A 15,299-nucleotide genomic window follows, 5' to 3' on the forward strand; every position below is an offset into this window, starting at 1 on the left:
CCATGGACCATATTAACAAATGCACGTGTGAATGACAAATGTCCCCTTGGCTCTAATAGCAGGATTTCTATAAGAGGCCACATAATAACAGGCCTGTTTCATGTGAGGGAGTGAGCAAACCTGTCACCGGGCGAGTAAGTGATGAGAAAGGGAGGAGACTGTGCTGCACCAGGCCGCAGGCTATTATTACCATATCATGAGAACAATCAATCAAATTGGGTTAAAATGTACACAGTGTTTCAGGGCCACTCAGACATGCATAATGAGATCAGGAAATCAGCACAGTGTCCATATATGGCACAGCGAGTGATCTGTTCGCACACGAGGGGGCTGGAATAACCTCATTGAGACTGGATGCAACAGAACAAGCCAATGATGGATCATTCATAATTAAGTTCTGGTTAACTGAGACATGACAGAACAGCACAATTTGAATGCATCTCTAGACATAGGTTTTTTGCCATACAGTGGAAGATTTTACCCAAAGCAATCAAATTTCCATGGCTACATTTGAGGCAGGTTTGTGGAGATGCAAGCCCGCTCACAGTAAGGATTCATGCCTTTTTTGGTATGATGAAAACATCTAATAAAAGAAAAAGGATAATAAAGGATGTTACTTATTCTCCTTAAATCCAAATTCATAAATCATTACAGTTAAGATTTGGTAAATTATTTGCTGTATTTTGGATTTGTCATTTCTAAAACTAGCATTATTGGTGAAAAAAAAAGTGTCATTTTGAACATAGCTTCCACGTATAGCTTTTATTATCAGGAAAACTTGTCTCACTGAAAAGGTCTGCAAGTGCACAATTATGTAAGCTAGGGCTGAGCCAAAAAAAAAGAAGTTGATGAAATTGATTAATGGAATTTTAAATTCAAAACAATCTTGTGTGATGATGACTTCCAGCAGCATGAAATATCACTTAAATAGTGAAACATATGAGTTCTGCTGTGATCCTCCATAAGTTTATGGATTAAACAACTGTGTGGAGTAATAACGACAACCGGAGACGAGGTTTCAAAACTTCTATCTCTGTCACAGTTTTTACTGAAGGTGAGCACGGTGAGTTTTGGAGCAGAGTTCATTCACTTTTTCCTCTTATCCTCTTTGCACACAAGACAGGTCTTGTAAATGTAAATTGTGCACGTGCATGTGCGCATGCTTGTGCAACCGTGCCGTGCTTTGGTCCACTGGGCCAAAGTCCTACTCACACTGGACAAACGTACTGTGCCTTAGGGACTATGCTTGCTTGTGCTCTTTGTGTGTTTTGTAACTCTCAGAAAAGAAGAAGAGATTAGCACAGGGCCAGAGCGGACTTCGAAATCGTCAAACAAAATATTGTGAAAGTGCAAATCACACCCACATTTTTCCCCGCATCAGTTATGAATTTAAAGTAACAACACTAGTTAATTAGTTTGATCTCATTGATAAAATTGGATTACCCCTGACGGCCAATTCTTCTTATTACAATACTGAAGTAAAATCACGTTCTTTAACTGCTTTTAGCTAAAAAGGAGCTTACTATTTATTTGCACTACAACTTGAATTTAAACAATTATACATCTTTGCTTTGACAATTTTCTGTAGTTTGCAGAACATTTTTAGTATGCACAGATTTAGTAATGTGTGCATTGTGTCACCATGATAACTGCTGAACATTCAGCCATAGACATACAGGCAGCCACCTGGGAGTATGACATCACATTCTAGAATCAGAATCTGACCAATCACATTTGAGAAGTCAAATATGTTGAATCTTGGCTTTGTGAAGTGCTTTGCAGTGGCGTTCAGTTGCCATAATTGTGGTGGCTAGGCTTTGTAATAAAGTAGTTTTGTCTGTAGAGTGAATATCCGCACTAACTAAAACTGTACTCAGAGATCTCAGATAAACTCGAGACAAACAACCAGAGAGACACAAACCAGAGCAGACGCCACTGAGCATTTACAAGTGAATTTATTTCATTTATAAGTCTGAACAAAAAGCAGCAAAAATGTTTTCATGTTTTAGAGGGAAAAAATCTAGGTGGCGCCATCTAAATGAACTGTATGAGCAGACAGAATTTCTGAAAGTACAGCTTAGGGCGGCCAACTTCAAAAATGAGCTTCTCGAGCAAAGTTGTCAGATCAAAGACAAAGAATTCCATGACTCAAAGCTAAAGTTATCAGGCATGATTAGCAGAAGTAAATTTGATCAAGTCATCAATGCAAAAAAATACGCTGAGAAAGTGCACGGCAAAGTCTGGAACAAGAAAAAGGTTGTAAAAATCTGCTTCTACAGGAAGTGCAGCTCAAGACTGAAACTGTCCTCAGTTTGAGAGAGAAATTAAAGAGGAAAGACGAGGTCATTTTAAAGTACAATGCAGAACGTTCTGAGACCAATGGAAGAATTGCATATCTTGAAGAGAGCCTCAGGTCCAAAACTCAGGCCAATGAGAAACTGATGAGAGATATTGAAGCGATGAAGGAGATGGGGAAACTGCTGAATGATGACAAGACTGAGAAAAGTCTAGTCAAACTGGTCGTGGAGCATCAAGGAGACAGGAAACTCCCGCAAGAGGAATTACAGGAAGAAAAATCTGAAAACACTGAACTTAAATGTGAACTTCAAAAGATAAGGATTGAGCAGACAAGAGTCAAAGAGTATCTGTCTGAACTGCTCACAAAGAAAGAAGAAGCGCTGCAGTGCCTGGGTGCATCCATACAGGGGGCAATACATGCGCAAACCAGTCTGCAGGAACAGCTCGAAGACGAAAGAGAGAAGAATGCCCAACTTCAAAATCAGATTCTCAAAATGGCAACAGAGCGAGAAAGCAAAGACAAAGATATCCCTCATTTGAAAGAGTGCTTTGATTATAAGGTGGCACTTTTGAATGAGGAGTGCCATCAGAATGAGGTGCTGAGGAAAGGGAGATAGGAAGAAAAATCTGAAAACACCAACATTAAACGTGAAATCCAGAAGATCAGGATTGAGCTGGAAAAACAAGCAAAACTGAAACAGGATCTGCTCAAAAAGAAAGAAGAAGTGCTGCAGTGCCTGGGTACATCTCTACAGGGGCCGCTACAGGAGCAAACCGGTCTGCAGAAACAGCTGGAAGACGAGAGAGAGAAGAACCCCAAATTACAAAATAATGTCCTCAAAATGGCTGTAGGGCAAGAAAGCCAACACAAATATATCCTGGAATATATTATGAGGGCAGAGCAGCGTCAAAACAGAACGCAGATTGTGAGCGTTGAGGGAGACGAGGAGAGATTTAAGAAAAGGAGGATGGCCCCGATAACCAACGGAACACTCAAATGGAACAGACAAAAGTCAATGGCTTTTTGGGGAGGACAGGGCCAGGAAGTAAAGAGAACTTGGAACCTGTGAAGGAGAAACTCACAGGATTCTCATAAAAAAGAACTTAATGTGAGAGAGACAGATAAGCCCCAGACAAGCCACACTTTTGACTTAAAAGAACTATGTCACATGGTAACATGGTTACGATGATTAAGCCCAACCCACTATACACGGCCACTGACCTGGAAAGACCCAGTTTAGACTCAGTTTAGACTCAGTTTAGACTCAGTTTAGACTCAGTTTAGACTCAGTTTAGACTCAGTTTAGACTCAGTTTAGACCCAGTTTAGACCCAGTTTAGACCCAGTTTAGACTCAGTTTAGACTCAGTTTAGACTCAGTTTAGACTCAGTTTAGACTCAGTTTAGACTCAGTTTAGACCCAGTTTAGACCCAGTTTAGACCCAGTTTAGACCCAGTTTAGACCCAGTTTAGACCCAGTTTAGACTCAGTTTAGACTCAGTTTAGACTCAGTTTAGACCCAGTTTAGACTCAGTTTAGACTTGGACAACAAAATGCCAATTTTTGGAAAAATAAAAAATGTTTTAAAAATCTATGTTTCACAAACATTATTGGATTTGAATGGACCCAATGAAGCGTACATGCACATTTCTGAGCTCGGCATAATGACATGCAAATTAGGGCTCTGTCTTTTAAGATGGCTCTATAGCACCCCCTTCAAATGTTAATTTAAAAAAGCATAAAATTTGTTTTATCGTTTGAGTATAAAAAAATTTAAGAAAAAAAATATTAATAATAATAATAATAATATTTTTGTATTCCTTTATACCAAGTATATCACTCTTAAAAAAGCATATCAAAGCTCAAAAAGTCTTAAAATTGGCACAAAGCGTAGTTAGGAAAAAGTGAATAGCGCAGCTACGGGCCCTTCAGAAATGATAGGAGAGCCCTAAGGAGTCCATGTTTACAGTTTAGTGTGTATCAATGTGTGGCTGTGTGTGTGTATGTGTGTGCATAGCGTAACAAGTGGTCACCGTTTTGTCCTTCAAAATATGACTTATTGTTAATTAAATGATTAAAACAAAGTACAGTGCCTGGTTTTCATCGTTCATTGAGGTTGTTCAGCTCAGTTCTAATGTTGTGAACAGCATTAGATACAAAACACTGAGCCAAACAAAGCCCACTGAACATGAAGACCCTCAACGTAACATAAAGACACAGTATGTAACTTTCAGTGTGTGTGTGTGTGTGAAGGAGGCTCGTCTGGCTAGCATAAAGTTATTTTCGCAAGCTCTCATGCAGGGACATAGGAACTGATAATCCTGTCCTTGAGTCCGAGGAATAATGCATTCTATTGTAGTCTATAGTACTCCAAGTGTGTGCAAATGACTGATATTCACAAATATTAGCTTTAGCATTAGCACACAGAGATAAAATGTAAAGGTGCACTCATTCTAGTCCAATCGAACCATCCACAAGCACGGTTAACCCCTACAGCATGGTACGTTTGTCAGGTGTAAGTGCGTGATATTTTGGCCCGGGTGGAGGAGGCGGGCCAAAGCACAGCACCAGTTGCTCATGCGAATTATGTTTTAGGAGCCTTGGAGTCTTGTGCATGGAGAGGATAGAGGATAAGAGGAAAAAGTGAATGAACTTATAGCAAATCTGCTCATATCGTTTTGAATGTTTTGAAGCCTCGTCCCCTGTTGTCCTCGCTCCACCACACTGTGTTTAATATGAGTTGTCATGAGTCCTGCTGTGATAAGCTCCTCCATGGGTTTATAAATTAAACAACAGTGTAGAGGAGCGAGGACAACAGGAGACAAGGCTTCAAAACTTCTGTCTCTGTTAGTCCTTACGGAAGGTGCGCGCAGGTTCGGCTAAGTTTTGGAGCAGAGTTCATTCACTTTTTCCTTTTATCCTCCATCATCACCGCGCAGAAGACATAAATCGTGTGTGTGCACATGTGCACGTGCATGAGCAGCCATGTCTCTACCAAAGTCCCACTCACACTGGACATATGTACCGCACTTTAGGCACTATCTGTACTTGGGCCTGGTTCGATTAGGCCAGTGTGACCACACCCTTAAAAGTGATGTACTCTGTGTGTGTTTGTAACTCTCAGAGAAAACCAGAGGAGGTTAGTACAGGGCCAGAGCGGACTTTGAAATAATCAACATCAAAATGTTGTGGAAGTATAAATCACGTCTTTCCTCACATTTCCCCGATAATACGATGTTGAAGTAGCATCACGTTTTTTTAGCTGCTAGTTAAAAGAAGCTTACTATGTACTTGCACTACAAACTACGACTTGAATTTAAACAATTATACATGGTTATGTTATGATGATTTTTTTTTAAAGATTATCATCAATTTTATTTTCAGGCAAAGTCTCAACTTTGGAAAGCAGAAGACTGAAAAGAGTCATAGGGAAAAAAAGAAATATATATAAGTGAAGCAGATGTGAACTTGCACTTTTCATTGAGAATTTTCCATTTGGTGATACATCAGTGTTTAGTAAATGCAGTTTGACAATGTTTAAATCCAGGCTCAAAACGGTTCTGTTTAGATGTGCATATGACTGAAAGCTTTTTATTCTGCACTCTTCTGCTTTAATGTTAATTTTATGATTATTATTTGTGATTATTTATGTTTTGATTTGTGTGATCTTAATGTCTTTCGTATTCTGTAAAGCACCTTGAATTACTTTGTGTGCGATTTGTGCTATACAAATAAACTTACCTTGCAGTCTTATCCAACTACTATCTTTATGGACAATTTATAAGAGAACAGAGTCTTCTTTGACACAGATGAGAATAATGCAAATGAATTCAGTCTAAAGCAAGCCTGGGATTTCCAATGGCCTCTATTGACTGCGTCTTCTTGTTATTTCCGCTCAAAGGTCCTCAGGAGAGCCGTGTCACCTCCTTCGCAGATGGCTGGGACGAACGCAGAACGCCTCCATTCTCTAATGCTTAAAACATGTTGGAAAAAACAATTGGATTTTTTAACCCATTTCCAGTGAAACAAGCTTTGACTTTCATCATATGCAGAACTCAAAAAGACAGTACAATAACTTTATTGCAAGACTTTCATTATAGCTATCAATAAATCAAGGGTGGGCAATATTGTAGTCCTGTAGTCCTTTAGTTGATTAATTGGTCGATGGAGCTTTAGTTGAAAAAAATATTTGTGAACTAAAGGGGGGATTGCGAAGATCATGTTGATTGAGAGCTCGTGAATCTAGAATCAATGAAATGGCTGTTTTTTTTGTTTTGTTTTTTAAATCAAGAGGTTTACAGCCAATCCTGTCAGTAAAAGTAAGTGGTTTGGAGCAGATTTCAAATTCTGGAAGAAAAGAAATGATTTGTGTAAAATGGCATTGATTAATCAAGAACAGATATGGCATTCTATCAGAAATGCAACTACAAAAAAGGCAAACACACTAAAATCAGATAGCCTTAAATAGCCTATTTAGATAGCCAAATAAATACAATAAAATAAAACGATACTCTCAATAAAATAAATTGTCCAAAACGACTGCAATTTTATTTTTCACTGTCTTATGATCTCATCTTAACAGCCACAACAAGCAATGAAATGCACTGAGTATTCCATTGCAGGCTCAAATTGGTCACAGTCATTCAGTCATTCAGACATGGTGTCGTGAGATAACTGAGGTTTATGCTTGCATCACAATGTAGGTGTTTGTAAGGTTGTCTTGTCACTCTTGCAAAGTAAGCCCCGACTCCCACTCGCTCACTTGGTGGGGGGCCTCACTCGAAAGCAGCCAAATTGAAAGGCGCAGCGTCGTCTGGTGATCCCAGGCCTTTGAAGGTGAAAAGACGCCAGGAGGGTTGCATTTGTACGACTGTTTATTTGTTCGTACCGCTGTTTGTCAATGTCAGAGAACGCCGCTGTTATTTACTGAAATGAAGCGGAGGGGTTGACATTCGCAGGGGTCTGGTGTGCCGTACTGTGGAATTCATGAGACACAAGACAAGAGTGCGCGATCCGTTTTTAATATTGTTTAAGGTTACGTTTGGTTTGAAAAGACGATACAGTTGATGCATAGTAAAAAAAAGTTCTTAAGATTAGATTGCTCTGTTAAGTCTGAACATTATTTTAAGTCTTTTGCAGTTGTATTGTGTCAGCTTTGAAAGTTATACAGTATACAACAAGTAGATCCAGGCCAAGTTAGTGGTTAGATCTTTGGACAGAACATCCAGTAATGTTTGAATATTTTTCTGTGTTTTATTTTTTATTTTTTGTAACAATAAAAATACCTGTAATAGAAATATGCTAAATATATGTCAAGCAGTGAACCATCTCCACGGAAATAAGCAGATGGTTTTATGTCAGATGCCCTTCCCCGTTATTTAGTTCCGCTTGAGACAAACGTGACAGTACATTAACTTTTGTGCCTATCACCTCAGTACAGCACACAACTTTAAATAAAACATACCCAAGTTGTTCAATATTTCAGGGCTCCAGGTACTTTAAACACGTAATCTCTAGCCTGTAGCTCAGCAGGCAGCTCACCTAAGACGCAGCAATGTTGGCAAAGTGTCTTCTTGACAAGTGTCTTAGAGCGCACACTTGAGCTGAGATATTATGCAGAAGACTTTGTTATTGATACATGCTGAATAATTTGTTTTAGCTGTGAGGCACTCTGTCCTGGGTTGAAACTTGACTTCTGGTACCATGGTTAAGATACTGCGCCTGTCGCTGTGTCTGCCACATCCAGCTTACACTGCAGTTTCTCCTGTCGTTCAAATAGGCAGAGGCATCCTGCTTACTGTCATAAACTTTTAATAGGCAGTATATGGCAATTCAACTGACAGTAAGGCCTGTATGCTGTTGCAAGGTATGGAGCCTGCAATACCATACCTGCATGTAATCTAAAGTTTAATTTGGTCCATTCATGTTCTAGATGATAAACTTTTGGACACCTAATTTGACTGATGGGACACACAGTCGGGGTCACATTAGAATTCAAGTCTGGTGCAAAGGAAGGAGATACAAACTTACAAAAAACTTCATTCACAACGGTCATGAATTTAAATTCCCAAATCTAGTGTAAACATAACCAAGTTGTTTTAGGCAGTTTGAGCCCAGGAAATATCTTCTGAGATTTGACCAATTTGATTTGTTTTTTTTTTTTTACAAGAAACAGACAAAATGTGCTGCTCTAACTCCCTAACAGCTTGCATGAACAAATTCAGCATGAAAGTGTTTCAGAATCCATTTAGAGAAGTAGAAATCCTAAAAGAAACCAAGCTGTGCCTGTTTGAAACTAAAAAAACAAATACTATTAAGAGCCATTCAAGCAGTCTGTGTCACCAGTTCAAATGTTTGTGTTGTGTGAAGGTTTTGATGAAAAGAAGCAACAAAAGTCACTCTTTGTAGGGCTGCGATTCGTGACATGAAAATTATTGTTTTTCATTACAATCAAAATATTTTCTTTTCTTTATTTTTTTCCTGGGTATATTTATTTTGAAAAAGGGGAAGGATGACCCTAGTTAAATGCATGCTTAGCAAACAAAAAAAACTGATTAAAGTTTGTTCATTCAATATCCAATTTAACATTTCCAATTTTAATTTAATGCCATCCTTTGTTGACGCGTAGAGCTTAACCCAGCAACTATGGGCCTGCAGAGGGTAACATCAGGGCCGACACATTTAATTCAGATGAAGGATTAGCTTGTGATGGTTTTTGAGTATCCAGGCACACACGCAAACAAAGAAAACTCACTATCACTAACAGTGTGGCGGCTCATATTGACCTGCATAGTTGCTGCGACGCAGGAATGCTAACCACTCTGCTACTCCAAAAATGATATCACACGACCATCTCCATACTTGAAGGAGGACTTTTGTTTTGAGGACTGCGGGCCTTGATACAGTTGAATGTTTTTGACCTTGTAGTGGACAATCCTGTATAATTCAGTGTCCCCTCTCCTGGCCCACGATACAGAGGAGATGCATGTAAATGATAGGGCTCTTCATCACTGTCACCACCTTGACACCAGGGAGGAAATAACAGCCAAGCCAGACTGTGTCGCTTCCTGTGTGCACCTACTTTGTCTTCGTTTAGAGCAGTTTAGGTGCCGAGGCGAATTCCAAATGCCCTGCTACACGCCCACCTACAGCATCCGCCTCCACGTCCCTGTACCATTTTTTTCCTATGTATGTGAGCAAAATGTCACTTGCCCCAGTACAGAAATATTGTATTAGCAGATCTTAAGGTCAAAATATGTTTGCTGTGCACTGTCTGCATCCAAGTAAAGTGGGTTTTATTGCCCCATAATCAAAAAAGTGCACAGTAGCAGGCTAGTTGAGTTTATTGTCACAGCAAAACTCCACACTTGTCTCTGAAAGCTGTGAAAGTGCTTATAATCTCATCATGGAGGAATAATCAGGATGTTTGGAACGCATAGGGTAATGATTACAAACCCCTTAAATGGACTAGTTCTGTTTTTCATGTTTTTAAGACTGTAAAAATCAGGTACAGCATGACTAGAGACGCGCGTCATTTTCATACTTTGGACAATACTTGTAAAATGTTTAATGTTTTTTACCACAGCACTCTTTGTTAGGTTTTAATTTGCAGGTATTGGTTATGGTTGGGTGGATTAGTTGTATTTATTAGACACCAGAAAATGTAAAATTGAGCCAAGGATAGAATCGAAGGTCAATAAAGGGTCAATTTAGCACATATTACCTCCTGATCTAGCACATTTTAGGTTCAAATTTATGTCTGTAAAGTCCATCATCAAATTATAATTCACTAGCTCCAATTGATCTATTATGTACAAGTATATGAAATCTCAATGAAATCTTCAGTCTGCAAGTACTTTGTATAGAATCTCTTTAAAGTGGACCAATTATGCACAAATCGACTTTTTACAGCTTTTACTCAGGTTATAGTTGTTTCCCCTTCTCTTTTACGCTCTCAAAAGCTGTATTTAGCGTAAGTCATGTATGTTTGAGTAATCTTTATCCTCCTGTGGTCAAGACATCATTGTACGCCACAATATATGCCTACTGCTCTGTATTTACTTTATTCTCCGATTTTTGTTTATTAATCGTTGATACAGGATGGCATAGTTATTTTGGTGCAAAAGACAACTGCACGGCTCTTTATTGTGATGACGTTTATGACGATTAATAATATTAATATACCCAGGTTATAACAAAGATCTATGGGTGTCACAGATTACAACTATATAGCAGACTCAAGAATTTCTTTAAGTAAATATTTTCATCCAAGAGGAGCACCCAATATTTTTAACGTCTTTTTTTTTTGACCCAATAAAGCACTCACGTCCTTACCGGTCCTCTACTTTGGAGTTCCATAATATTTAAAGAACTAGACAAATTTAGCTTATTTACAAGAGTCACCAGGGAACATATTCTACAGAAAAAAAACAACAACATATTGAGCGGATGTAACGATAGCAAACCCATTGGAATCACAGCGCTGTGTGTATAGTCAATTGCAACACTGTATCACTGTTATCACTGTTCTCTATAGTGGTTTTGAGGCTGTCAAGAGAGCACACCGTATTATTGGTTTCCGTTTTATATAAATATGCTATGGCGTCTAGACACTGCCCTATAAATCCATGCCCCACAGCTATCACAACAAGTTTAGAAAAGGGAGTGATGTGTAAAGACAAAAGGGCACAGAGTTTTCATGACTGGCTCTTGATGTTCACAAATGGCCGCTCACATGCTGACTCATGTCCTCATTCAAGCGCGCAAAGCCATCACTCTTTTCTGACAGCTGTCCGAAAAATGAACAAGTGCTGGGCTGCCCACTTGTCCAGTTTCGACGTCATATTTCTTTCATATCATGATTCATATTAGAGCAGAGGAGGCCGTACCTTTGAGTGAAGCTGTTCTCCTTCCTGCGACAGTGAAGGGTTACGATCCGGTGGCCCTCGCTGCGGACATCCTGGCTCACTGTCCACAGAACAGGGTTACTGGCTCTTGCTCCCAAAAACGCCACACCATCCTTCAGTCGCACTCTAAAAGAAATAAAAAAAATAGAAGGTCATAAGCAAGACATTGGGTTAGAAGAAACTCGGTGAGGTCGTACATTTAGTGTCATTGTGTCAGGGGCAATTTCAGCTGCTTCTCTGGCGCACAAAGCCTGGCAAAACGAATCAAATTAGGAGGCGCTTTAAACCGCTTCACTCAAAAGGTCAGGAAACAAAAGCTTCAAACATCAGTCTGAGAAGGCACTGGAATAGATACTCGTAGTTATATTCTAGATAGGCGCATGAAGAAACCCATTTACTAATTGTTTTAATGCGAATTAAGAGGAGATGAGTTAGGATAAAATAGACTGTGCCAATTCACTGCACCAAGGCTTTTGCTTTTTAAATGGCTGTCACAATTACAATAACTTGATTATGATTATTTGAGCTTGGCATAATCATTTAGCATAATCACTCAAATGGTTTCCCTTCAACCATATGAATCATTTACTGTGTAATAGAGAGAGAGACAATATCATTTTGGGTTCTTTGTATTCTCATTTTGCGCATGAGCAAATGTGTCTTCTGGTGTCAACATGGGTTTTGTCTTAAGCCTAACCATAAACTTCAGGATTCTTGGCTTGAAGTTTTAGCCTGCAGCGACAGCAAATAAAAATCTCAGCAGCAGTGACAGCTTTTGTCACAAATATTTTGAGCAAAAACAGCAGCACTGATTCATACCTGTATATTTAGATGCCAGCAGGATGTAATTTGTAGTTCTTTTTAAATGGGATTCAAGGAGAGTTGAAAAGTACATTTGACGCGATGTTGTAATTTCAGTGTCCTATAATTTTATTTTTCCTTACAAAAAAATAAAACCCACAATTTGGAGAATATAGAGCAAACGCTCTTACTACCTGCTGTGATTTTTTTTTTGTATTGCTTTAGTTGGCAGTTGCCAAGACATTTAAAATTTGTGCAAACGTGGTTTGAGATAGCATTTTTTTACAGACCCAGGAATATTTTTTATTCAAGAGGGGTATTTACTATATACTTTTTGGAGCTTTTAACCATATTATAACATTCCCTCATAATAAAAAAATAAAAAATAAATAAATAATAATAAAAAAAAAAAAAAACTGCCTGAAGAGGTTTTATGTCATCCATGTATGTTTGAGTAATCTAGTGATCTCTCCACAAGCACCACAAGCACTCGTCACCCATGCTCCTACAGAACAATTTTCCAAATCAAAAACAAAAGTGAAACTTATTAAACATGTTCAATTAATTAACATGTGAATAAATAAATACAATAAATTAAACATGATCTAAATATGTAATGTGCAAGCGGTTAATACCCCATAGAAGTGTGATACCCCTTCTTTAATAAAAACAAGTCTAAAGTTGTTGTTTGGTTTGTTTGTTTTTCTCCCCTAATTTACCACTAAACTCAAATTAATTAAAATCAAGCCACCCAAGCGCTATTAGCAGTATCACTACAGTGACACTAAATTAGTTCCACATGTACCAAAACATTCCTTGATGTGCTGCTGGATACTTCAGTTTTGCAGTATACATGCCAAATTGCATGCTAGCTCAGTGCCCAGTCCCTCTCCAGCCCACTTGGTCACAGCCGGTAGAGAGCGGTTCAATCACAGCAAAAGCATGACCCCTTTCTCTGCTGTTGTCCTCATGCTCTGTCGTGCGAAATTACTATGAAGTACATCCACCGCTTTCCGGAGTCTCTCTTTTACAACATGACAAATTGCTCTTGTTCAAAGTCACTGGCACGAACGGCAGATTTTGATGGCGAGGGAAGAAAGATGGCCAGGAAAAGTAAGTGGAGCTGTAAGGTACATTTCTATCCCTGAGGGTTTTTTTTTTCTGAATTATTGGAAAAAAATAAGTCTGTATTTTAGCACTGTGATATACATGTAAAGGATGAAGGGAACATTCACGGTTGGATAATGACAAATCAGACAGCTGCTCTCTGAAGCGTACATTCATTACATCGCCCATGTTCAACCACAGGTGTTTGATCTTGTACCATTTGCAGGGACAGCAATAACTACGTGCTGCTGGTTAACTAGATAACATTTAGATCGAGTGTAGAGTCGCCAAAATTTGTACTCAAGTAAGAGTACCCCCACCAGAAATTTACTTTAAAATATTACTTAAGTAGAAGTAAAAATGAGCGACCCAAATAATTACCAAAGTAAAAGTAAAATATTTGAAGAAAGTACAACTTGAGTTTGGATGGGAAATGTATTTAAAAGCTGATGTAAAATCTATGAGATAATGTAATCATTTGTAATATGGCATTGTTTTTCTGATGCACTGCAAACATACTGAGGCACTTTACTTACCTCTTGCACTTTAAGTAACTGCTGCAATTTTACCTTTATTTTATTATTTTATTGTTGCTGTATTACTTGTTTTATTAGTCTGTTGAACACTGAATAATTTGTACTTTTGAATTCTTGCACCAATTTGTATTGTATTGTTTTTACATTGTACGTGTTAATTGTTGTTTTAATTGTTGTTTAATTGTTGTTTAATTGTTGTGTTAATTGTTGTATTAGGACTACAGATGGAAAGTAGCATTATGCTAAATCTGGTGCAGCCATCTTTTTAACCCTTAGATGCACACGTGGGGTCAAAAATGACCCCAGAGTTTGTTATTCTTCAAAATCTTTTAAATGAAAAGTTGTGATATATTCATATTCCAGGTATTCCTCAAAAAACATGTTTGTGACATGAGGCCATTTGCATTTTTCTTTACTTTTTCATTAATTTTAAGAAATTGCAGTTTTTGTATCACTACCCCACTCTTCCACAAGTGGGGTCAAAAATGACCCCAAGCAATTCCTATGGAATCTTCTGTGAACCTTTCATTCTTAGGAACTCTGACTGTGCCACTTACACATCTGATGTCATCTCTCACACCTGATGCAACTTTGACTGTCAATATTGTCTCACTAACACACCTGATGTCAGCAGTCTCACCACTCAGGAGGGGGGGGTTTGTGATGCATGCACCCTATATGCAGTTGATGGGATCATGTACCTAGGGAGACAGCCAGGGGAAGATATCCAGAAGAATCTGGGGGAAAACATTTTCTGTCAGTTGTACAGCGAATTCAGACACACAGGTCACAACATCACCAAGGAGAACTTCTTCACCAGTGTGCCTCTTGCAGAGCATCTCCTGGAGAAGGGTCTGACTGTGGGAACTTAGCGACAGAACAAGTCAGACATTCCACCAATCATGAAGGCTTCCAGGTCCAGAGTGGTCCACAGCACTGAATTTGGGTTCAGTGGCAGCATGACCACGATCAGCTATGTGAGACAAAAGGGAAAGGCTGTTCTACTGTTTGGACAATGCACCACAGCAAGATGGTGGATGAAAACAGCCCAAAGGAAAAAACAAAACAAAACAGAAGTGATCCGCTTTTACAACCAGACCAAAGGAGGAGTAAATACTATGGACCAGACAATTGGCAACTACACCTGCAAATGGCAGACGCAGAAGTGGCCCATGGTGCTCTGAATGCCTATTTTTCATTTTCATTTTTCAGGGCTCAGCACCCTGAATCTTGTATAGACATCACCAACGGATGACGACACTTCCTCACAAACGTCTCAAAGAAGCTTGTGACACCTCACATGAAAAGTCGACTGAAAGGTACACCGACTCTACCAACCTACATCACTGAAGCAATGGGAAGGTGTGGCGTGCCAAAAACTGAGAAAGAGGTCCCAGTTGTGTCCACAAAACAAAGATTACAAAGTCACTGATGGCTGTTGGAAATGCAGTACCCCTGTGTGCAATGGTTACAGCCAGAAGCAAGTAGCTTGTGACGGTGCACACAGTAAGATAAGATGTTTGTGTGTGTACATATGCATGGACAATGTTAAGGTCTCTGGACCTGTGGAATGTTCTCTGTTTGTCCTTCAGACATAGGGACACACAAACATGTTTTGTCACCTGACTGACCTGATTGATTCATTATTAATT

General features: G+C 39.0%; 1 protein-coding gene across 1 annotated transcript in view; it reads right to left on the minus strand.

Moving 5' to 3' along the window:
- The window catches only part of si:dkey-112m2.1 (transmembrane protein 132C), a 167,379-nt gene that overhangs the window by 74,480 nt on the left and 77,600 nt on the right, over positions 1–15,299 (minus strand). The window contains exon 4 of the mRNA XM_033976328.2: positions 11,186–11,329. Within this exon, the coding sequence (XP_033832219.1) occupies positions 11,186–11,329 (144 nt within the window). The remainder of the gene's footprint in view (positions 1–11,185; positions 11,330–15,299) is intronic.

The sequence above is a fragment of the Periophthalmus magnuspinnatus genome, chromosome 12 (assembly GCF_009829125.3).
Source record: "Periophthalmus magnuspinnatus isolate fPerMag1 chromosome 12, fPerMag1.2.pri, whole genome shotgun sequence".
NCBI lineage: Eukaryota > Metazoa > Chordata > Actinopteri > Gobiiformes > Gobiidae > Periophthalmus > Periophthalmus magnuspinnatus.